Source organism: Lissotriton vulgaris, chromosome 8, assembly GCF_964263255.1.
Source record: "Lissotriton vulgaris chromosome 8, aLisVul1.2, whole genome shotgun sequence".
NCBI lineage: Eukaryota > Metazoa > Chordata > Amphibia > Caudata > Salamandridae > Lissotriton > Lissotriton vulgaris.
This window is the reverse complement of record NC_141696.1, coordinates 1,218,448,011-1,218,472,680: the sequence shown is the minus strand read 5'-3', so window position 1 is coordinate 1,218,472,680 and position 24,670 is coordinate 1,218,448,011. Positions and strand designations below refer to the sequence as shown.

At 43.8% G+C, this 24,670-nt stretch overlaps 1 protein-coding gene across 7 annotated transcripts in view; it reads left to right on the top strand.

Moving 5' to 3' along the window:
* Positions 1–24,670, top strand: part of NBEA (neurobeachin) — a 1,820,918-nt gene that overhangs the window by 273,371 nt on the left and 1,522,877 nt on the right. For all 7 annotated transcript variants that reach the window (XM_086935110.1, XM_086935108.1, XM_086935109.1 and 4 more), the window contains exon 2: positions 20,394–20,625. In XM_086935110.1, the coding sequence (XP_086791236.1) occupies positions 20,394–20,625 (232 nt within the window). The remainder of the gene's footprint in view (positions 1–20,393; positions 20,626–24,670) is intronic.

Below are 24,670 nucleotides of genomic sequence, written 5' to 3'. Positions count from 1 at the left end.
CAGCTTTGTGCTTTGCCAGCTGGAGGAATTTTGAGGAAAAACAAAAGGTAACACCTTTGACTGAGTGAGACTACAAGCTATCTTATCTGTGAAACTGAGCAAACTCAGTGACTATGAAATCCAGCTTTGTCCAGCTAAGTGATTTTTACATCAACACAGTAGCTTCAGCAGGACCTCAATGATTACATATTAGAGTTTGATGGACCATCTCCAGCTTAAGCCTTGTTGAAGGATTTTGACTTTCATTTCAGAGACTATGTGCTAAGGGTAAAACGTTGATCGGTATGACCCACTTCATGGATCCCACATCCACTTCATCGCAGACGGTCTGAAATTGGGCCTATGTCCAAGTCAAATATGAACTGCTGTTTTCAAATGGGGCTTTACTATTTTTAGGCATGTATTGCCAAAAGGCATGACATATTCATATCTCCCTTCCCCTTATCCAATTTGAATGATATTGGCGTTTGGGGGCATTCATGTTTTCTGTTTTCTAAATAGGTTTGGGAACTTAATTTTGTTGTATTCTTGACTTTAAAATTGTGGGTACTACTTGAACCTAACACTCACTTTTTTGTGGAAATGCCTGCCACTTGGGCCATAGCTACCAGGGATTAAGCAGAGTTTTTCTGACACTTGTGTTGCCACCTAACTAGGGTGTGTTTATTAAATTGGATAGGGTCCTCCTTTCCAAATAAATGCCCAACTTTCTGACAGGATGCATGTCACACATAATTTACATATACTAGCTGCTTATGACTGTGTGGTTTTCTTGATGCCTGACCTGTCTTGTCATTATAGCAATTGTAGATAATTGTCCTTATGCCCCTTTTATTAGCTCCCTGTTATCTCTGATGGAGTTGAATGCATGATAAGTTAAAAGTATGGGTGGATAAAACATGGACGGGTGACAGGATAGATTAATAGATTGAATCGTGAAAGTGTGGCTGCACAAATTAATAGATAAGAGGATAAAGGATAGATGGCCAAAAGTAGGAAGAAGCGAAGAAGATCATTATTTTGAGGAGGGTTTGACTCATTTTCATCGTTCTGTAAGATTAGAGGTATGGTTCAAAGCTGGGAGGGGGAGGGGTTGAATGCCGTAATATTTACTTACCATCCTTCCTTTAATAATATCATGTTGTCCTTAAAAGTGTACTTTCATTCGCATTTTATTCACTCTAGATGTACTCACAACACTGCACTGTGCGTTTGATTTCTACGACCTCCCTCCACGTAGAGTTGCCTTATTGGCATATGAGACACCAGCATGGGACTTGAAGTTCAGTGTGTTCAACGGAACAAATTGGGCCATCACACAATATTTCTAAACGATTGTGATTCTATTATATGCACTTAAATATGTTTATTCAAACCTACCACTCTTAATGCTATTCTCTGAATTCACGCTTCTGCACTTGCCTTTATTTACAAAATACAGCTTTGTTATTAGTTGTGTATGCAGGAAGCAATAACTCACTTCCTCGCGAGTATTCCTAGTTCACAAATACTTATGCAATTCAATTCAAAAATTCTTTATTTCGGCCATTTGAGGCCATAAAAGAGCAGTAATAAATACATAATACAGAGGAAATAATTATAAAATTTGTTGCATAGACACCATAGAATTCATTACATGCATAGAAAACGTATTTACAGTATAAAAAGAATCAAGGTGTTTTATGCTTAACATTCAATATCTACTAGTTGACGCCTCTTTGTCCACATGGTTATTAAATACTTAGAAAGTGCAAATACAATAAGACTTGAAGTATCTGTCTTTAAAATTCTAAAAGCATGTGAACAAATTCTAACACCTAAGTTTCTACAAAATACAGCTTTGGTATTAGTTTTGTATGCAGGAAACAATAACTCACTTCCTCGCATGTATTCCGAGTTCGCAAATACTTATGCTTTACCTTCTTCTTGAATTGATTGCCTTCTCAATAACAAAATAACCGAATAGGATGATGTCTCGGTGCGTTAGTTCCGCTTGCTGGATTGCCTTCTTTAGTGTCCCCATGAATCGTTCCACCATGCCGTTGGCTTGAGGCCATAGTGGTGTGATTTTCTGGTGTTTAAAGTTGAGGTGTTCCGCAAAGTCTGTAAATTCATGGCCATTGAACGGGGGTCCGTTATCAGATTTGACTCGCGAAGGAATGCCCCCTGCTGCAAAGATTTCATCTAGTATGGGGATGACTGCTGTTGCCCTGATGGATGGTATCAGGTGTGCAAAGAGGAATCTCGAGTACTCATCCATGACGACCATGATGTACTGTCCTAATTGCAATGGTCCAAAAAAGTAAACTGCGACTTGTTGCCACACCCCGTCTGGAAGTTCTGACATTTGGAGCGGGGCTGGAGGCTCCTCACGACTGACCAGTTGGCATGTCATGCAGTCTTTTAGGGTTGACTCTACCATCTGGTCTAGAGAGGGGAACCAGACTCGTTCTCTCAAGATCTTCTTTGTGGCATTTATGCCTCTGTGGCCTTCATGGGCCAGGTTGATAATTCCTTGGCGCAGCTTGTGTGGGATCACAATCCTCCCCCTCTCAAAAGGAGTCCATTGTCACTGATGGAAAGTTCGTCATGTATGCGTTGGAAGGCTGTGAGATCACGGAGGTGTGCATCCGAGACTTGAGGTGCATTTTTGACGTGTCGCCAGGAGTTCGCACGTATGTGGGCCATGACTGCTTGTATGAGTGGGTCCAGGACGGATGCCTCTTGGATGGCCTCAAGAGGAACTGTGGGAGGGCATGCTGCATGGATTGGTGTCTGTACAACGCGTTGTGTTACAACGCATTCCGTTACAACGCAGATTTTACAACGCGGGATCCATTACAACGGATGTCAATACAATGCATGGCATTACATCGCAGATGCTATTACAACGCATGGCATTACATCGTAAGTATAGGTAAGTATACCTTTTTTTAAAAATGTTATTTAGTTTATTGTAATTAATTTTTTTAAATAAATTAATTAAAAGACATTTAAAAATTGTCATTAATTTAATTTAATAAAATAATATCTATTTAATAAATGTAATTTTATTAAAAATTGTAATTAATTTAATTTAATAAAAAAAAGTAATTAGTTTAATGTACATATTTTTTTTAATGAAATTAAATTAAATTTAAAATATTAATTTATTTAGTTTAATTAATTTAATTAAAAAATGTAAGTAATGTAAAATAATTAATTTAATTTATTAAATATATTTTAAAATGATAAATATAATTTAATTATCCCTAAACCCAAACCCTGCCCTAAAACCTAAAAACACCCCTGTACCCCAAAACCCAAACCCTGCCCTAAAACCTAAAAACACCCCTGTACCCCAAAACCCAAACCCTGCCCTAAAACCTAAAAACACCCCTGTACCCCAAAACCCAAACCCTGCCCTAAAACCTAAAAACACCCCTGTACCCCAAAACCCAAACCCTGCCCTAAAACCTAAAAACACCCCTGTACCCCAAAACCCAAACCCTGCCCTAAAACCTAAAAACACCCCTGTACCCCAAAACCCAAACCCTGCCCTAAAACCTAAAAACACCCCTGTACCCCAAAACCCAAACCCTGCCCTAAAACCTAAAAACACCCCTGTACCCCAAAACCCAAACCCTGCCCTAAAACCTAAAAACACCCCTGTACCCCAAAACCCAAACCCTGCCCTAAAACCTAAAAACACCCCTGTACCCCAAAACCCAAACCCTGCCCTAAAACCTAAAAACACCCCTGTACCCCAAAACCCAAACCCTGCCCTAAAACCTAAAAACACCCCTGTACCCCAAAACCCAAACCCTACCCTAAAACCTAAAAACACCCCTGTACCCCAAAACCCAAACCCTGCCCTAAAACCTAAAAACACCCCTGTACCCCAAAACCCAAACCCTGCCCTAAAACCTAAAAACACCCCTGTACCCCAAAACCCAAACCCTGCCCTAAAACCTATAAATACCCAAACACCCCAAAACATATACCTCAGTACCCCAAAACATATACTCCTATACTCATACTTATTTAAAAAATCACTTAAATTAATATATTTAATTTATAATATTTAAAAACAAAAATAATTTTTTTTTTTATTATTAATAATTATTAAATCAATTAAATAATATTAAATAAAATAAAAAAAATTAAATACTTACCAATACTTACGATGTAATAGTATGCGTTGTAATAGCATCTGCGATGTAATGCCATGCATTGTAATGACATCCTATGTAATGGATCCCGCGTTGTAAAATCTGCGTTGTAACGGAATGCTACGTAAAAGTTGCGTTGTAGGTGTAACATACCATGCTGCATCGATGACAAAATGGATGTAGTCGTCAGCTAGAGAGTGAGCAGTCGTAGCACTGGTCAGGGGATGCCGAGACATGTAATCGGCTGGGTTTTCAGCTTTGCCAGGCTTGTGGACGATGGTGTATATGTAGTCTTGGAGACGAAGTCCCCATCGCTCAATGCGTGGCGGCATCTTGGCATTGGGATTGCCGAAGATTGTGATCAGTGCCTGGTGATCAGTGACGATGGTGAAGTGTTTGCCATATACAAACAGGTGGAAGTGTTCACACGCCCATACCACGGCTAGGCTTTCTTTCTCTGGTTGAGAGTACGCTCTTTCGGTCTCCGTGAGGCTGCGGCTAGCGTACGCAATGATATGGCGTTGGTCAGAATGTTCACGACATTGAGCCAAGATGGCGCCCAGGCCCACTGGACTGGCGTCGACAGTGATCTCTGTTCTCTTGCTCGTGTCAAAGTTTGTAAGATTGATGGCTGAACCAACCGCCTGTTTGATTTCCATGAAGGCTTGCTCGCATGCCTGTGACCACTCAAAAGGCTGTCCTTGGCGTGTGAGTTATCGCAGCGGGTAGCTGATGGTGGCGTAATCGCGGATGTAGCGTGCACAGTAGCTCACCATTCCGAGGAAAGAGCGGAGATAATTCACGTCTCGGGGAGTCGGGGTGTCAGCGAGTGCAGCTACCTTGTCAGGATCAGGTTTCATCCCTTCGCTTGAGAAGATGTGTCCGTAGAATTTCAGGGTGTTTTTGTGAAACTCACACTTGTTGGCATTGAGCGTCAGGTTCGCATTCAGCAGAGCATGACATACTCTGTCCAGAGCGGAATCGTGTTCAGTTTGATCTTTGCCAAAGACTAACAGATCGTCACTATAATTGAATGCGTTGGGGATCCCTTGAATGACTCGCCGGATGGCTTCTTGGAAGATTTCAGCAGCTGACGAAATGCCAAAATTCAAGCGTTTGTAACGGAAAAGGCCTTGGTGCGTGGTGAATGTCGTAATGTATCTCGATTGTTCATGAAGCTCCAGCTGGTGGTAACATTTATTAAGGTCGAGTTTGGAGAATATTGTGGCACCATTGAGCCTCATAATCATGTCGCTTATGTGTGGCCCCGGGTGACGCTCTCGCTCGATGGCGGTGTTGGGTGCACGCATGTCCACACATAGTCTGACTTTGTTGTCTTGTCCTTTCTTCGGGACCACCACGACTGGGGATACCCATGGGGTGGGTCCCGATGTACGTTCAATGATGTCCGTTTGTAGGAGATCCTGGAGCTCGTCATCGACGGCTTGTAAGTGGAAGGGCACCTTCCTGTGATGCTGAGCAATGGGTGTTACACGCTCGTCAATGTGCAGTTTCACCTTGAAATGATTTAGTTTCCCCAGGCCCTTGAAGAGGTTGGGGAACTTCGCCACGATGTCAGGGGCATCCTCAGTCATGTACAGAAGTTCTACTAGTTTCAGTCTTTCGGCTGTTGGTAGGCTAAGCAGACAGTCAGCGACGTCAGGCCCTTCTACCACGTGGACATATGCTGGAACTTTCCTGTCCTTGAAAGTTAATGTTGTGTGAAAACGACCCAGACATGGTAGGGGCTTCCGGGGCATCCATGTGAATATACGAACCGCTGCTGGCTCCAGTTTAGGTCGATGTTTCATGTTATAGTACTCCAGTGCACAGATGTAATTCAGCGATGCTCCCGAGTCCAGGACAAACTTGGCTGGGTGATCTCCTATCGTGATGTCCAATTTGGGGTATCGTTTCAAGCGGTCTGGGTCAGACACCATGCAGATGTATTCGTCACTGTCTTGTGACACAGGTGTGTGTGACGATGAGTCACTGGACGTGGATCTGTGCGCTCGATGTGAACTTGTCATTTGGTGTCGGGAGTGATGCGTGCTCGTGGATCGGCTTCGTGGTTGGTATGAGCTTGTTGAACGATTGCTTGATCTTGAGGAACTGGACGAGTGTCTCTCTCTTCCTGTTACAGCACGTGCATGATGTCGTGTGCCGGGTCGCGGGATTGGAGACCGGCGTGTTGACTGTCTGGATTGGCATGCCACCTCAAAGTGATTGTCCTTCCCACAGCGGTGGCATCGCTGACCAATTGCTGGGCATTGTCCCGAATGTGGGTATTCTTGTCCACACCGATAACATGCGGGTGCTGATTTGGTAGGTCTATTATGTCGTGATTCTCGTCTGGGTGATGTTCTCCGAGAGTTGTAGTTGTGTTTGCTCGATCTGTGTGAGCTTGTCACGGATCGGGTGGTCTTGTGTGCTTGTACCCGGAGAGCATGTTCTTTATGTTCGGGTTTGTGAGTTTCCATTCGTTTGGCATGATCCTCTGCTTGGTCGTTAATTCTTGTCAGTTCCTCGATTTCTTCTAGGGTGTATGATTTCTTCAAGAGTCGCCTGCGTAGTGATTCAGATTGACATCCATCAATAATGCGAAGTCGCAGTGCGTCTTCCGTCTTGAAATTTTCAAATTCACAGTATCGCGTCATCCTTTTGATACGCACAATGAAGTCGCTCATGCATCCTCCCTTTTCTTGGGTGGCCAGGTTGAACACATATCGTTCATAGTCCACGTTGCGCTTGTGTAAGAATTGTCTATCAAGGGCAGCTTTTACTTCGTCGTATGTGGCAGTTGCTGCATCTGGCATTTCTTTGATGATTTGCGCGATCTCTTGGCCTGCTAAATTTCGCAAGGCGACTAGCTTACGTTTGGGGTCTTGTACCAGGGAACCCTCCATGTAATCTTAGAAGTCCTCACTCCAGGTTTTCCACGCAGGCCCCCTGGTGTTGCTAGGCGTCAGCGCCAGCGGCTGGGATTGTCGCATGAAAGGTGCCCCTACAGACGCCTGAGGCATCATAGCTGCGTTGGCTTGTGCTGCTGGGCCTGCTACGGCGCTTCTTCCAGAGGTGCTGTTGGGCTCGGTGTCAGACATGTGAGGTTTGGGGTTTAATTTTGCTGTATGTGAGTTTTTTCCACTTTTTGTTGTTTCTCCCTGCTTTCTCGTTATTGCAGGGGCTTGTTGCAGCTGTGTATAGGTTCTCTTGCTTTTTTAATTGTTGCAAAGTTTATTTTCCCGCACTTTTTGAGGGTTTTATAGCCTGGAGTAAGTTGTGCCTGACTCCAAGATGGCCGCCGTATTTGAGACGTTAGTTGTTCAAGGGCCGGCGCCTGACCTTAAAATGGCCACCAGATGGGACGCTGTATCCTCGGGCCCAGACACACTCTACCCACTCGCCTGCTCGTTTTTATACCAGCTGCCACAATCGCGCTTTTTTGCTCTTCGGTTGCGCTTTCCCTCTCTGCTGCAGCGGGACTCACCCTCGCGTCTGTGCTTGTTTCCGTGAATGGCGGGACCTTCGCGCCCACCGTGGCGCTGCTCGGCACTTGGGCTGGCTCCTCCTGGATCGTTCAAGCGCCTTGCTTGCTCTGTGATCCTTGAGCAGCAGCGCGGCGTCGTCTGGCCAGGTCCCAGCTCCGGGCAGTCTCCGGTGCCGGCTCCGTTTCTCGCGCCTTTTCTGTGCTGTCAGCAGGGAGACTGCGGACTCGTCGTTTGGGCCGCGTGCAAGCGGCTGGGCTGCGTGACTCTGTTTGTGGGGGATAACGATCCCACCCTTGTCGCCAGTGTCGCGTTTGTCCGCATAAATTAGACACAGGAGTCGGAGCTAAGTTTTATGCATCCTTCTTTATTCCCTGCCAGCATGTAACTGGCTCACAGACTATTACTTGTTCCGGTTCCTGTTTCCGGATTTACCTTTTCCTGCCTGCCTGCTCTGTCCCGAGGCAGAGTCAGGCATAACGACATGACAATGAGCATGTGACCCTTCAAAGCTGAAATTAATTTGAGCCCATGGCCTTTCAGAGATTACAATAAAATAAAGGAGAACAACTCTCCTAACTTTGATAAATTAAAAACATTGCTTCAGACTAAAGACGTTTGCATGGTCGACCAAAATCTCAACCTCTCTGGGGTGGATTAGGATAATTCGATTTTGCCGTGGCAACCACAAGTTCAACTTGATACCCCTCAAAGCGGAATTCCGCTGCCAGGCTAGTTTCCCGTGCTAAGAAATGCATCCATATCAGCCCAATGTCTACACGACGAAGCAAGAATTACATTCAAGCTGGTCAGCATCACATTTAAATCTATTCACATGCAAAACCAGCAAGGTAGCCATCTGCCTTAAACATCTGTGGGGGAGATGAAAGCCTTAGAAGCAGAGAGGTTTTCAAACTTGAAACAAAGTTCACTTCGCACTCTGCTGCCTAGTAGTACCTTCCTGGGGTGGCCACATCGTTCTGAAACTCTCCACTTGAAGATCTCAGAGGAAAAGAAGACCTCCTACAATTTATCATAAACTTAAACACCTACCTGTTTAATACTTATCTTCACCCCTAACTTCTTCTCCTAACTTCAATTTCTCTTACTTCTCCTTGGCTTTTCCGAGCATGTCTCTCCTTTTTCTCTCAAAACCTTATTTTGCATGGTGTTTCAAACTACCTTTCTGATACTGAATTTAATGCAAGTGATTTATCATTGTTGATTTTCACTGTATTGTGAAGAGACCTAAAACACTCTTATGAAGACGATTCAGGTCTCTATTGGTAGTTACCGCTGTAAATTGTGTTTACAGACAACAAAAAATGAAAATTAAAATGTACTTACTGGTCGCAGTATTGCTCCTCTCCTGATCCTTGATTCCCGGCTGGCTGGTGCACACTGTACAGGCTCCCAGATGCCAATCCCATGCATAGTATTCCCAGCATGAGAGAAGCGCTGGGTTTGGTCTGAGCGGCCTGGTTTGCCGCTCACACAGGGCCTGGGAGCCTGTGGCTTTTCTCCACCCAGCTGTACAACACAGCCGGGTGGAGAAATGCTAAGTGCGCATGACGATTTGGCTGCCTTAAGACAGCCAACCAAACCGTCACACGCACTTAGTACTGCCCATCAATCTCCTTTCCACTGTTGTTGTGCATTGCATGGCCCTGCTCCACCCTATTGTATTGTATTGTATTGTATATTGGATTTATATAGCGCTTATCACCCAGGGGTCTCTAAGCGCTTGCCTTGGGAACCCGTCCTGGCTTTTCCCTGTGAGATAGCCCCTACAGGGCATCCCCAAGGTGAAAGCCAGGCATCCCGCCGCGGGGGGCCATTGTGGAGATTAAGCAAGCTTAATGTCCAGAGTTGCAGAGTGTGAACCCATGATTAGGTCAGGCACCGAAGCGAGAATTATCGAGTCCGTGGACATTTGAGCTCAAGACCCTGCCACGTCGGGAATTGAACCCTGGTTACGGGTCTGACCTCTGCTTCAGGGTCTGCCTGCTCTAACCAGTGAGCCACACTTCTCTTCTCTTTTCTTCCTACCTCCTATGGGCCTCTCTGGCAGCATGGAGGTAGGAAGAAAAATAAAGTGATAATAAAATTGGTTTATTATCATTTTATTTTTCGTGCGTTTTAATCTGCGCCAACCTAGTGGGGTGACGCTCCTCCTCCATAACGGAGGAGCCGCCCCTGCTAGCCGGGTAGAGGTTTGCTATATAAAGATGAGAAAAAAATTATGTCAATGGCTCATTGTAGTGGGAAAGAACCAGGCAAGGGATAACCCATGTTTGATTTAGGTGACTCATGGAAGTCATGTTAACAGATTCACGTATTAGAGCCTTTGTTAATCTCTAGAATGTAATTTAAATCCTGGGGCTAGTCTCTCCAATGAAAAAAAAAGAACCTGAAAACCACCACCAGTAATCATGGAGACATAGCTTTCTAAATGAATGTCACCATACAGATTACTTGGTGCACACACCTGAGAACATATTAGACAAATAGCACTTTTACATTTAAAAGATTAGCCATGATTTATGGTAGTGCTTGCACAACTAATTTTCAGTCTTTGCAAATTGTATTTCTGTTCTTATTTTGTTTTACAATTCCTGTTTTAAAGTGGGTGTTCTAAAGTGGTCTGAACTTCAAAACTGAACACTTCTAAGGATTTTCTGTATTATAAAAAACATGCTAACACTCTGTGATCACTCCCCATATATAGAGGGCATAGAGACGGGGTTGAGGGATGCCACATTGACCTGTGGGCGTATAACCAGGTACCGGTTTTCAGGTGTCCCAAAATAAAAGACAGAAAACAAAGGAAGGAAATCACAGCATTAAGCGTAAACAACCAGAAGAAAAAGGAAAGGGGGCGCCTTAAGTATCAGTCCAGTCCAGTCAGAGTCTTATGGGAAGGCTAGCTTCTGTATTTCTCCAGTCGCAGAGGGGCTTCTGTGTGGTTACTGACCTGTTTCTCCTCACTGCCAGGACGCCAGGGGTTGTTTGTGGCCCGTTTTTCCTCAAAGAGAGCAAAAAATAATAATGTATGCAACCTAGGGTTTGGGTCGGTTACTTCACCGCCACCTTCAACCACAATCAGGGATGTGCTTAGAGGCTATGAAGGGAGGGATTGTGCATGTGAGGGTAAAGGGATTGGAAACCAGTGTGGCCTTCTTATAATCCTGACCTCCACCAGCCCGCAGTGAAATAATTGAAGAATGGTACTTGCCTCGGGCCACGGTCCTCCTGGGTCGTGGCTGTTGGAGTCTGGTCACCCTCCTCCTCTCCTGGCCTGCTGGACTCGTGCGTGTTGCCCCTGGGCGGTATTCCCGGTGTGTGGTTCTCCTCCTCCTCCTTGGCGTCGTCTGTCTCGTGGAATGAGGGTCCGAGCAGGTCTCCTCCACAGTAGTTGGCCGTCACTGCATAGGATGAGCCTCCGTTCTCCTTGGCGGTCTCTCCCCTCTCTATATCTTCCTCTTCCTCCTGCGTTGTTGGCAACCCCTCTGGAATGACTAGACTGCCTAATTCTCATTCTGGCGGTCTAGTTGGGGGCGCCATCTTGGATTCCTCTCCCGCGAAGGACCCGGGACTACACACTGTTAAAATGTTTTGAAAATGTATAGTAAAGTACATTTAATTGAGAAGCGCAAACCCAAGACCAATAACAATATATAGGAATTACAATAAAAAATAGCAGTGGTCAAAACATTCTTATGGAATGAAAAATCAGCTTGTGGAATTTTTTTGGGAGTGTAATACATTTGCCACTTTTTTCCACAAGTGTATCTCACTGGGTGGATTTCCTAAAGTGTCTTTTTTTAAGGCCTTTCTGCTCCCTTCCTCTACCACCAACACAAACCAGTGAACCACCGCAAAACACCAAGTCTGTGAGATTTCACAGAAGAGGAAAATAGTGGGTTGTTGCATATTTTTTCTCTCTGCTACCTCCTTTTTGTGAAAAAAATTGCCTAGTCTAGTAAAAAGTAACTAAAGTGCTGCTGCGGATGTTTGCAGACATCAATTTAAATGTCCTCCAGACTGATTGCAAAGACGAAGGATTAGATCACTTCGTATTTATTTATTTAATAAATTTATAAGGCGCAACAGCTACCCAAGAAGGGTTTCCCGGCCCCATGGCAGATCAGAGACTGTGTGAACGGCTTACAGGTTATTGGTTAAAGAGCTATGTCTTCAATGATTCGCGAAATTGGACGTACTCTGTTTCGTTTCGAAGAGCTATGGGCAGGACATTCCAAAGTGAGGGACCGAGATATGCAAATGACCTTCCGCCCATCCGAGATAGTCTAATTTTAGGAACAAAGAATTTCCCTTGAGTAGATGAGCGGAGATCTCGAGGTGGGACATATGGGCGGACCAGAGATTGCAAGTACTGAGGGGCAACCCCTATTTTAATTTTAAACATGTAGCTCAGGGCTTTGAACTTGATTCTGTTCTCCACCCTGAGCCAGTGCAAGTCTCATAGGTGGCCCGAGATAGAGGTGGCTCTAGGAACCCGGCAAAGTATCCTTGCGGTGGAGTTCTGAACCATCTGCAGCCTACGAGTCACCTCCTTGTTTGAACCTAGGAAGAGAACATTTCCGTAGTCCAGCCTTGAGGTGATCAATGCATGGACTACCGTTCTCTGGGAGCATCCAGATGATCTTTTTTTAGCCACTTTAGAATGGTAAAGCATGTGGCAGCTACCTTGATAGCTTGATGATGCATACTGAGCGAGTTATCAACGTTGACGCCCAAGCTGAGAACTTGACGGGAAGGTTAAGGAAGTGCACCCATCTCCCAGGGCCAATGTTGAGGGCCCCAGAGATCCTTATTTTTCCCACGTATCAGAACCTCGGTTTTCTCACTGTTTAGTTTGAGGTAATTTGATTGCATCCATGATGCGATTTTGCTCAGGACCTACTGAAGGGGCGATGGCCCGGCCGTACTCTTCATGGAGAGAGAGAAGATGATCTGGGAGTCGTCTGCATAAGAGAACAGGGTCAGCCCAGCATCTTTTGCAACATCAGCCTGAGGTCTGACGTATAGATTGAAGAGTAAAGGGCTAAGAGTGGAGCCCTGAGGTACCCCATGGGGTGATGAGTGAATGTCGGAACTAACTGTTGGAGAAAAGACTTGAAAGTGTGATTTGTAAGAAAAGAAGTAAACCAGTTTAAAGCTAAGCCACAGATGCCTAAAGATCTTAAATTTTTACCTAACACGGTGTGAGATAATGTGTCAAATGCTGCGCTTAAGTCGAGCAAAATGAGGGCCACTGTGTCTCCAGCATCCACATGACAGCGTAGTCTTTCCGTTACCCCCAGAAGGGTAGTTTCCATTGACAATCCAGCTCTAACGCCCGATTGAGAGGGATGAGGAAACCCTTCGGTTTCTACAAAAATAGAGAGCTGTGCGTGGACATGTTTCTCTAAGATTTTAGAAAAGGCCGGCAGCAGCGAAATGGGCTGATAGTTGGAGTATAAATCGGGCCAGCATTGGCCGTTTTGAGGAGAGGAGCACCATGGCGCATTTGAGGACGCCTCGTGGGCCTTGGCTGCTGTTGCTAATCAGCAGTTTTGAAAATCTTGTTGGGGTAAATCATGATTGGTTTCTTTTAACCAAGGCAATGGAGAACATAAAGAACCTAAAAGTAGTGAGGTGGGATGATGTGAAATATGATTACTTGCCAACATTTCACACGGTCTTCTTAGCAGAATCCCAGGATCAGCCAACATCTGTAGGTTTATTATCTCCATAAAAGAAGTCTGTTTAATTTTGAGAAGGATATGGGATTCGAGCTGCCTGCCTGGTTGCTGCCTTAATATTTCATGTTTGTTACAACATGTTATGATTAACTGTAAAGAAAAGTCACGTTTCCAGGCAACTGAGCTTGTAGACATAATGAAAATAATGCTAGTTATTTATTTTTATAGTTCATTATGTCGCTACAAGCCTTCTGCCGACTGATGTCTTGGACACAGTGATATCGGATCAACCCATGAATTTACACCAACATCTTGTAAGGTTCAAAGGTTCGTTTCTTCTCGCTGGGAGCTCTCAAAACGCTAAAAGGGGTCCTCTGGTGGTCCAACCAGACTTTATTTATCCTCAATATGGCCATTGTGAAACAGGATCAATGTGCTTTTATTGTGTAACCAATACATTTTATCTGTAAACTGTGCATGCTGATAGTGTAAAGTCGATCCACACATCGTTCTGCACATGAAGTCTGAGTAGATGGATTTGGTCACATTTAACACTACATTTTTATTTTTTTACACTTCGGTAAATCTCACTGGGCACAGGCACCAGCAAAATGTTGTGAATATTGTGTAATCTCACAACTTTGCAAGTAAACACAGACATTTTGCTGGTCATTTCCCATCCTAAAACAGGTCTGAGATTTATACCTGTATAGGGTAGGAGTAAATCATTTTTTAATGATCTGAAGAGCGTTAAGTTTATTGTAGATGTTGGAGAGGGGATTTCTCCAATAGAAAAAATAAATCTCTTAGTGGAGTTAAAAAATCAAATTCATTGTTACAGAAAAAGTACCAACAGTTTGATTATTGAATAGAAAACAATAGTTCACTGATATTATATAATTTTTATTTTTTTTCTTCAGTGTGTGCGTGTGATGGAAGCCACTTCATAGCGCTTTAAGTATTTTACACACTGGTTTACGGATATTTACTTCAACCTTTCTATCACTGAAGATGTTATTTAAAGAACAGAAGATTATTACTCTGCTCAGGGCTCATGAGTAGTGGGCATTCTTCCCATTTTTAACCTCTGTCTCCTTTGAGGTTCCTGGTCAGCCGATGGCCGGGGTATCTCCGTACTCCCCTAGGAAACTGCAGTGAGGTACGATTTTTTGATTGGCCTCCTCACATATGGCAATCAGCACACCACGAGCTTGCTTGGCGGTCTACTGCAGTCCACGGTTACTAGTCATTGTGTAGATTTCTTGATGGTCAAGCCCTTATGGTCAAGTTTGATGTTACCCTTTATTTCGTGATTATTAGCTTTAATTTATCTCACTATTGTATTTTCATGACCATTGCCATCCACTGTGTAACGTGTTGCCTTGGGCAGCGCTCAGATACCCTTGACTCTTGTTTACACTTTATAAAACTCTTCAAATAGATAAATAAATTAACATTGTAAGGACATGAGCTTCTAGTACACCTTATTTGGCATAGTCTTCTTGACGTGTGATTTGTAGCCATAATGTGATTGTTCAAATCCCAATAAGAACTATGTAGATAGTGAACTTCACAGACACATCTCGAAGTGCTCTATTATTAGGTGTTGTTATTACCCACCTGAGTTGAATTTATTCTTTCGACCTCATATGGAGGAGAGTATGAATCAGCCCTGCCAGAATTTGAACGGTGACCTTTAGGTCCGTGGGCCGGCTGCCCTCTGAGCTGTGATGAAAGCAGCATCCAGTTAGCCTTGTGTGGCGAATGAAGGTAGTAAACTGACGATGGAGTTAATCAGAACGAATTGCGTTTATAATTTGGGCCCTGTGTGTGAAGTATCCTCAGAGGCACCCTCTATCTGTCATGGGGACGTACGACGTTCGGACGTGTGCTTGTGTCCGTTAGCGTCTCTGCATGGGACGTCACGCACGCAGAGCGTCAGCCACGCCATCACCTCGAGCGTTCTGTTCCCTTCGAGGTTAATCCGCCATAAAACTATTCGCCTTGTATGTTAATCACAGCACGATTATACTTTCTAATCTGTTCGCGAGCACTTTGAAGCTCGGACATCATGTAATTAGAGCGGGCACGCGATCACTTTGCTTTATGTTGTAGTAAAACGCTTTAGTACTCGCCGTGACCTTTCCCTTTCATTCAATTCCCGTTAGCTCTCTTGACGAGCGGAGGTCTGGGATGTCTGGTTTCCTCTTTCCCGTGTCTGGTTTCCTCTTTCTCGTCGTCCCCGCCGTCCCAGTCTCTCTCTGGACCCGTGGGCCAGCAGGTTACTTCCGAGGCCTTAGATGTCAGGCTACGAAACTTCCGGTGCCCTGGACTTTAGTAGCTCTTCTCAGTCTGAAGGTCAACGAATTACATTATTTGATTATTTTTTTTAGCACTATGACCTATTTTTTCATTAATCACATTCATACAGTTAGCATGTCACTTCAGAGTGGCAAACGGTAATGAGAATAACTACGTGTATATAACGCTTTATGCAATTACATTAAGAACTGTAAGGTGCTGCTACTAAGTTCATAATGGGTGGTGTTTATTGGGAACTACGTTCCCAAACTTTTTACATTTTATCCAAACAATTCCCATACATTTAGTTAAAGAAGAGGCATTCCATCAGGGTTAACTATGACCGTGAGTTGCTCGGGTTGAAAGGAAAGGAGTATGTGTGTGTGTGCGTGTGGGAGGGGAGTCTCGGTACTGTAAAGATTTATATAGCTTGCACTTGTTTTTCATTTAAGGTGTGTGCACTATTACTTAATAAGCAGTCACCTCTAGACGAAAGCCGAGCAATAGTTATAGAATATTTTGTTCTCCTTATTAATGCCCCGACCCTTCCTCACACTCAGTGACTTTGCCACCTCTGTGCTCAGGATCCCAGTTCCCATTCTTTTTCGGCACTTCCATCAGTGGCGCGACGGCTCTCCAGTTTAATCTTCCTCTGTTACCGACCTCGGAAGGATGACCGGCTGAGACGGCTTTGTTTGGCACTGTCGGGATTCAACCCGAGACCTAGATATCTTTATATTTCCGCAGTGAGTGTTTAACTGACTGCGCCATCTTGATGACAAGTCATATGTGGCCTGGCATTCCACATACTGTTTGCAAGACTTTTTTTGGGAGGAGGTGCCCTTATGTTTTTCCAGAAAGGCTGTGGCTGAGACAGTTGGGTGCAGTTTATTACTGAAGCTTTAGGTTTCATCCTGCTGCCAGAAGTGTAGTGTTTAAGCCACTTGCTTGTACGAGCATTTAGGGACCTGTGTCCTGTCCTGTAAAGGCTTCTGTCCTAATGGCAGCAAGTAGAATGGATCCTCTGCCTGTGGGCCTCGGTGCTACTTTACCTGCTGTACTATATATAGCCACGCCCCTGCTCTGAGTCGTGCACAGTACCTTGGAGTTGACTCGATCTCCCAGAGGCAACCAGTGTAACGAGTTAGTGCTGGTGTCAATGTGTAAAGACCACTGATTGTGGAGTACCCGAAGGCCTCCCTTCTAGCCACTTGCCCAATTAAAAGAGCACAGTTAAGAACAGCTACAATGATACATGTGCCACAAAGCAAACAAGAGACTGTTATAATGTGAAAAGAATGTGCTTTTGTATATTTGAAGGCGGACATTTTCACTTAAGGTACCAAACGTTGCAATGGTATATGAGAGAGACACCAACTATATATAGTGTATTAAGAGATGTTAAATACTTCCCAATACATCTGGACTGGGTAATATAGTGTCGTATTTTTTAAGAATCTAGTTTAATCTCACTACTGTATGGACGCTGTTTATGTGGAATACAACGTGTCTCAAAGTATTGAAATCGAACAAAAGTGATTTTAGTGAGTTGTACATACACTGACTTTTGAGATGAATACACTTGGACTGTAATTGGCTCTCGTCTCAAGCTATTTTTCAACAATTGAAAGCTAAAGTCAGCCAGCTTAAGGGCGGTGCGACAGGTGTGACTGCACTGGGTGCTGACTTGGGGTGGGGGGGGGGGCACTGACTGGGAGGTAGGCACTGTGTTTAGCAATAACTTCAGATTTAATAGCACCTGCTGCAGAGTTCCCTGTGCGTCCAGCTTTCAGGCAGCCATAAAAATGTAAAGAAAACTAATGTTCCTGCTAGAGAGAGATGGAGTTTTGTCTAGGAGCGGTTTTGACACAAAGTAGTGGAGATGGTTAATTTGCCTGCTGCAAAGAACAGCCTTTACCAGTGCTTTAAAACAATGGGCTATGGAGAGATGAGGGGCACTTTTGCCAGGTGGGAGTGAGGGAATCTGAGGAGGAGGCAATGGGGGTCAAGGGAGGCGCCAAAAAAGATGGTCGCACCAGGCCCACAAGCGCCAACGCTGGCCCTGACATAGAATCTGTTCCCGTGCAGCTTTGTTTGTGTCCTAAGGGCTGAGAACATTTGGAGTGCTGAGATTGGCAGCATGGACCACTGACAATCGTTGGGGCCTGCCCCCTCTCCCCCCCATAAAAACACGTGCCAGCCCCGCCTACACCAATAAAACAGTCTCTTGTAATTTTTTATAGCAGATGTTTGTTACCTAGTGCTCAACTGCTTGTCTACTCAAGCTGAGAAGGATAAAAGTCTGAATGAAATGGGCTGAATGAATGCAAGGTGGGTGCACGAGTACCTTCAGTTTATGCATTAGCCCACTGAGCCTCCAGACCTGTGGGTAGTCTGAGTCAGTGCAGATATTCAAAGCCTTGTTCATTTAGAGGATTCTAACTCCAGGGCTTTGCTATCAGATTAAGTTCAAACCACATACCACATGGTGCTTTAGGCCTGTAGATCGGGCTTGACAAAAATAATCATGCAGATTTCCTCCAAGGAATGAGATTCAGCCAAAAATGCAGCCATGTTTGCAGACTGTTAGCTGAAACTTATGTGCATATATTTCGACATTTTGCTGTGAATCTGCCACCCCGAATTTGGAACAATCCCAAATATTTTGCATTTAATTTTAAGGTCTGGCAGCTTAAATGTTAAAGTGCCTCATCGTGAGACACTTAGATGATAACATTAGAAATATGTTCAGAATGGCCTTGTATTATTGGAAAGAAGTGCCTCCGAGGCTTTATGGTGTGAACTTAAAACATAAGAGAAATTAAGTTACCAAAAACGCTACAAATGCTACAACAGACCTGGAATGTGTAGAATAAAAGAGGCACACTTTTATTATTTTAAAACGTCTGTACAGGAAGCCCTACTTTTTTTGTCGATTGCTTAACATGTTTTACACAAATTACTTTACTCTTGGTATGAAGGCAGTGTTAATCAAACTGTATCCTTTGGCTTTTTTTGTAAGTAAAATGGGATAATTAATTGTTAGTGAAGAATGGATGTGTAACTTTTCTATCTTGTGAAAAGTCAGATGTTTCTGCAGTATTAGAATTCTTTAATAACAATAACTGTTAAGATATACAAATATGAGAATGTCACTGATTGTGTAGTGTACCTTACCTCATAGTGTGTCTTTTTTTGCTGCATAATTTTGTAGAGCCTGCCACATTAGTCCACCTTTGCTGCAAAATTCAAGTACCCCTGGGTATTCGCCATATCTCATTCTCTAGCAGAATGAATGCTACGAAAGACATCGACTCTTCAACCAGAGGATTGAATAGGCTTGGGTAATAGGGAGAGCATCTCATTTGACTAGTAGAAAACTCTAAATTCGAATTGGGAATTAAGAGTCAGTCAGCAGGAACTTCCAGTTGGACACTAGGAACTGTGGTGGAAGCCAAATCTCTTGGGCTGTTTAACCACATACTACTGTATGGCTCTTCGGCCTAGAGGTACAAACAGTTAATTTATGCCTGTTGGTGCAGGTGGTGGGAATGGCACTCCTTTCTAGAGATCAGGGTTTATATTTATTCACCAGCCTTTGGCCCAGAGCAAGGCACGGATAGGTAGAAAAGCGAGAAATAGTGGGAAGAGAAAGCTAGGAAAACAGTGACATTGAGTGAAAGCCAGGTGAAAAAGCATCTGGAAGAGTGAGATGAAGAGACAGAGAGTGTAAGCATGTGGAAGGAAGGCATGAGGTGGAATCGAAAGTAGTCAGCCTTGATATCCCGAAATCTCGCCATTCAACAGAGGCAGTTGCAGGCTCCTAAGAGAAGTCTGGGCCTCTGCACTTATAATTGTATTTATTATTATTAGTAGTAGTTGTAACAAATTAAGTGTTTAAGGATTTATTCCCATTATGATCACAACTACAGTGGGTGCACAGTTGTTTATTGACCTGGACATCAGACTACTATGCTTTAACAAGCTGACCTCGCCATTAAGTTTGCGTAAAAGGATGTTTTCAAAATGGATGCCACTGAAAACCGCTGATAACAGTTGTCGCTTGTAGACTGCCTGCTACACACTCCTTCCTCTTCCTGTCTGCTTTATTTTTGGGGTCTGGAAGTCAGATGTGCAGACATGGGGTGCAGTGAGATAATCAAACGATGAAGGGGTGAGAAGGGGAGTAGTTTTAGAGTGAGACCGAAGCAGTTACAGATGATCATTGCGTAGGCACTGACCCGTGATCTGCCATGTATTGGAAAGCAGTGACCTCTTTTTGGCCAACCCGATTGGTCATATCTTTTCAGTGTTTGAAGGCAATAAAAGCTCTTCAAATAATATGTGCTGATAGGAACCCTATATTGTATAGGATTTCTGAAGCAGAGGCATGACTAAATGGGTTGGCAAATAAAGGCATCTTTCGAGTAGCTCTTTAAGTTGCTGTATTGGTGATATGTTATTCATTGTTGTATACATGTTTGTAATTTTACATTTCATGAGGTTTACTTTGAATAGATTACTTGAGTGTCAAAGCTGTCAAATAACAATGTTGTTGTTCCAGACACTAATGAAACCGTGTGTAACTGTTCCTGAATGTGTATGTCTGGTTTATTTAATTTGGAAAGCATCACGCGGGGCGAGTTGATCCCATTGGCTTTCATTGATGTATTTATTCACTTGGACAAGCTGCTGGAATGTTCGCATTGTTTCAGAATAGTCTGACATCACTATTTCTGCTTTTTCAGCTGGTCGGTGGGGAGTTTGACCTCGAGATGAACTTCATCATCCAGGATGCAGAGAGCATCACGTGCATGTCGGAGCTGCTGGAGCACTGTGACGTCACATGCCAGGCGGAAATCTGGAGCATGTTCACTGCCATTCTCCGCAAAAGTGTCCGAAACCTACAGACCAGTACAGAAGTTGGCCTCATCGAACAGGTGCTGCTGAAAATGAGCACTGTGGATGACATGATCGCAGGTACACATTACTCAAATCCTCAGCATTTGCATTATGTAATATTGAATTCAGAACAAATTCTCACCAGGTTTACACACCAACGCCTATCTGTATAGGAGTGAATATATATGTGCAAAGGGAATAAGAAAACGTATTAGGACTACAAAGTCCTAATCTTCGTCGCCAAATCGGTGTAGTAATGAAAGATACACCGGTGATTTCTTGAAGTTAGGTCCTTTATTTAAGCCCCCAGCACTGTAGGAATGAATGTACAGCTAGCAGGTAACAGAGCTTCTTTCATAACAGCTCATTAGAGAATGTTCCCCAATGCACACATAAACAATTCTAGATCTACTAAAGATTCTACACAATATTTCACTCTTAAAGTGATCTACTACAGACTTCTAGTGAACACACGCTAAGTTCCAACTTTTTTCGTGTCCCCCCCCTCCCCCCCCCCCCCCCCCACACCAATGTTCCGTCCACTAACGTAAGCTGAGCACAGCAGGAAATCTACAACACTAGTGGAATTTTCCTGGCATAATAGGGACAAGAGTCAGAGAATTCCTCAAATATTTATGCTGTCAATTAAGATTTGGTAATTTAGGTCTTAAATCCATATTTGAAGTAGTTTATTTAACATGTCTTGAGAAATGTTTTGTGACTGAGTACCATAATATTCAAGAAGCTTTTTGATTTGATTGGAAATTAGAATCAATATAAATAGGCTGGTCTTCTATGTTATTGTTCTACCTCAGTGCTTCGCCGTTTTTCTTTAGGACAGCAATGTATTTTGAAAATTTCCAGCTTGAAATTAATCTCTTATTACTTGGACTTTTTCATCTAGATATTGCGTTCTTGTCTATAGCAGGTTATACAATTTCCATAAAACACTGAGCTTTGAATTTCTCACTTACTTTTAATGTGATGCTCATGCATTTTAAATTAAATTAGCTAATTTACCATTCAAGTCAGTGTCCTTTCCAGTTTGGAGCAACCCCTTAATGGGAGAGGACAGAGGTCTGCATCTTCTTTTGGCGAAGGGCCACCTGAGTCATTGGGGTTTGGCTTTGGAAGTCCTGTTGCAAAGAAAGCAAATCCCTTTATGGTAGATAGTTGAAAGTTGCCTGTTGGGCAACAGCATATTATCCAATCAACAGAGGAAACCGGTTCTGGTAGCTTGGCCTGAGCAACAAGGCAAACCTTGGAGACAGTGCATGAAGGTGCCATACATAACAACCGAGCCAATACATTGATGCCATAAGAAAATACTGGGTCCTCATTTAGTTAAAGTAAAAGCGAAAAAGTTTCCTAGAAAAATAAATCAGCGCGAAATTAAAAAACTGATAAGTGGTTCAAAAACTGTAGTGGAAAAAGATACATGTGCAAAGTAAGGGTAAAGAAAAAGCAAGTAAAAGATAAATCCTTTGAAGGGATTTATAACTAAGCAGATTCTAAACAGAAAGAAAATGACCGAAAGCAATGACACAAAGTCTACCAAGGCGAGAATTCCCTAAACCTTTCCTTAGAATGTGAAGGGAATGGATTGAAACATTCTACACCAAAAACGTTTGTATTAAAAATGAACATTAGAGACAGCAGTCTATCAAGGTTTTCCACTAAGCAACCTTTTTTTATAATCATTGTTTTGATTTTTTTGTTTACATATCATTGTATTCTATACAGCATGTGTGAATTACACACAACTGTGTTAACTTCCAGTAGGCACTTGTCATTTCGTCGGCCACTACTCATTTAATTACAAATTCTACTTTCCCACTACCACACCGTTTCCTCAAGTATTTTTTATTTCAGTTTTTGGGGCGAGGGTTATCCCGTAGCACTCTGTTTTGAAAAACCTAATCTGACATTTCCCCTCAGTACCTTATTCTGACTGGGAATATTACCATATAACAACCCACTTCCTCAGTCATATTGACTGGCAGGTTGGCGACAAGCCCCCATTCCTCAAGTCATCCTGTACTTCTTCCTTCCTAGAGTGCCAACTCCTGCTCCTTATTTGTAGTTTTGCTACAGTGAGCTCCAGCTGTCTGTTGCATACAGCATTGTAGAAAATAGTCAACTTTTACTCATGATTGGATGGCTGCCTTCATGGTCCATCCCTTTCATTCTCAAGGCTTGTAGACAACTGTTTTTTATATTTTCAGTATGACTCCCTTGCATGCTCCCTTCTTGATGGGCTGCTCTTCTCATGCACGCTCTGGCAAGATTATTAGATTTTTTATTAAGTCTTCTGTGCTTGCCCCTTCTTCCTGCTGGGCTGCTCCTCTCATGTACCCCCAATGGGTACATTTTTTTATGACTTCGTGCTCAGCTCTTTTCCGCCAGGCCTCTTGCTTCACGAGCGCTCAGCCTTTGTTTTTACTAGGACGCCCATTCTTGCCTGCCAAGTTCAGGGTTGGCAATTTACCTACTTGTCTTATTGTGCCTTCCCATCTGTTGCCTTCAAAACAAGTTCCAGATATCTCTCATGAGCCTACACTTTCAGCCATACTGTCTTTTGCACATGGCTTCAGAACAGCCTCTGGCACATCTGATTGTTGGTTAGCACCATCCTACTGACCAACCTGTCTTCAGATGTCTACATTTGTTAAGTGCAGAGCCAGGAATGCCCCATAAGGCATGCTCTTCGTAGCAAGGTTTGCAGAACTATGCAGGTGTTCCTCCAGTCATACTGTCAGATGATGTCCAATGTGTTTCTGTGAGAAAGGCAGTAGAATAAAATAGCATGAGAGTAGGTGTCAGTTTAAAGAAAGTGTTGTAAATTGGCCCAGTGAAGCAGTCACAGGTGAAGAAGCGAATGAAAGGGGCACTTTGCATACTGACCTGGGCAGAGCGGGGAGCGCCGCAGCACGCCGCAGGACACCGCAGGACGCTCGAGCCTCTCCTTGGCTCCGCTGTTGGTCCCGCCAGTTTCCCGGCGATACAGCCATTGGACTACATCGCCCACAGGCCCTCAGGCCCCGCAACAGGAAGGCGCACACGCCCTGTCCCACCCCCGGAGGTGCTCTAAGGTCAGCGAGAGCCCCAGCGTCGCGGGCGGTGCCGGTCTAAGCCCGGGCAAAGGGCGGGCCCTCTTAGGCCCTCTTAGGCCCTCAGAGGACATCAGAGGTCGGGCGGGCCCCCCTCTAAGACTTGTCATAAGAGGTGAGTCCGGGAAAAGTGACAATGGGGAAACGTAATACTAACCCTATAACGCCTGTTCCTGTAGATTCCTCTGCTCTGCCTACTTCCTTTGAATGCCTATTGGAGAACGCCCTTAATATGGTCCAGGAGGAAATCCCCAATACTGAAAGGAGGATGTCATTAGGCTGTAGTACCAGTCACCTGCAGTCATCACAAGCAAGCCCCTTTAATACTTTACCGCTCTCACCAGTAATTACTATTTTGAAATCTACTACTCAGGTAACTGCGTTGAAAGTGTTGCCTGGGGGCAGAAGCCAAGTCATAACTATCGACTCCCAGCCTGACTCTGCTGTACATACTGTTACTACCTCCCCGTCCCCGAGTAACAAGACTATCGATGGAAAAAGGGGCCCCTTGAAATTTACTGTAAATAAGAGGAAGCAACCTACCCGTAACAAGAACCAACCAACCCCCCAGAGTATGTGGACCAGAGGGAAGCAGCAACAATCTGGGGGTAACACTGTTAATACAGAAAACCTGCAACTTGCAGAGGTGGCCGTTCCCCTTACCCCCTCTACAGAAGACCACAACTCATTGGTAACACAGACTGAGTTTTTAACTGAAAGTATCATCCAATGTAAACTTAATGGGAACTTTATCGAGACAATCATTGTTACTATTTTTAAACAATTGGAAAGTCAATTGATCAAACAATTTAATACTGTTTTTAAAAGACTTGATACACTAGAAAATCTTGTAAAAAAGGAAGAGGTAAAAAGGAAAGGGGTGATTAGCCTTGATCAAATGAGAGGTGATCGTCTTTTGAAAGACCTAGAGTCCGCTAGTAAGGCTAACTTGTGTGGTGGGCCTATTATTAGCAGCAGTTTAAAGGGTGGGCCTAAAAACTATCAGCAGCACA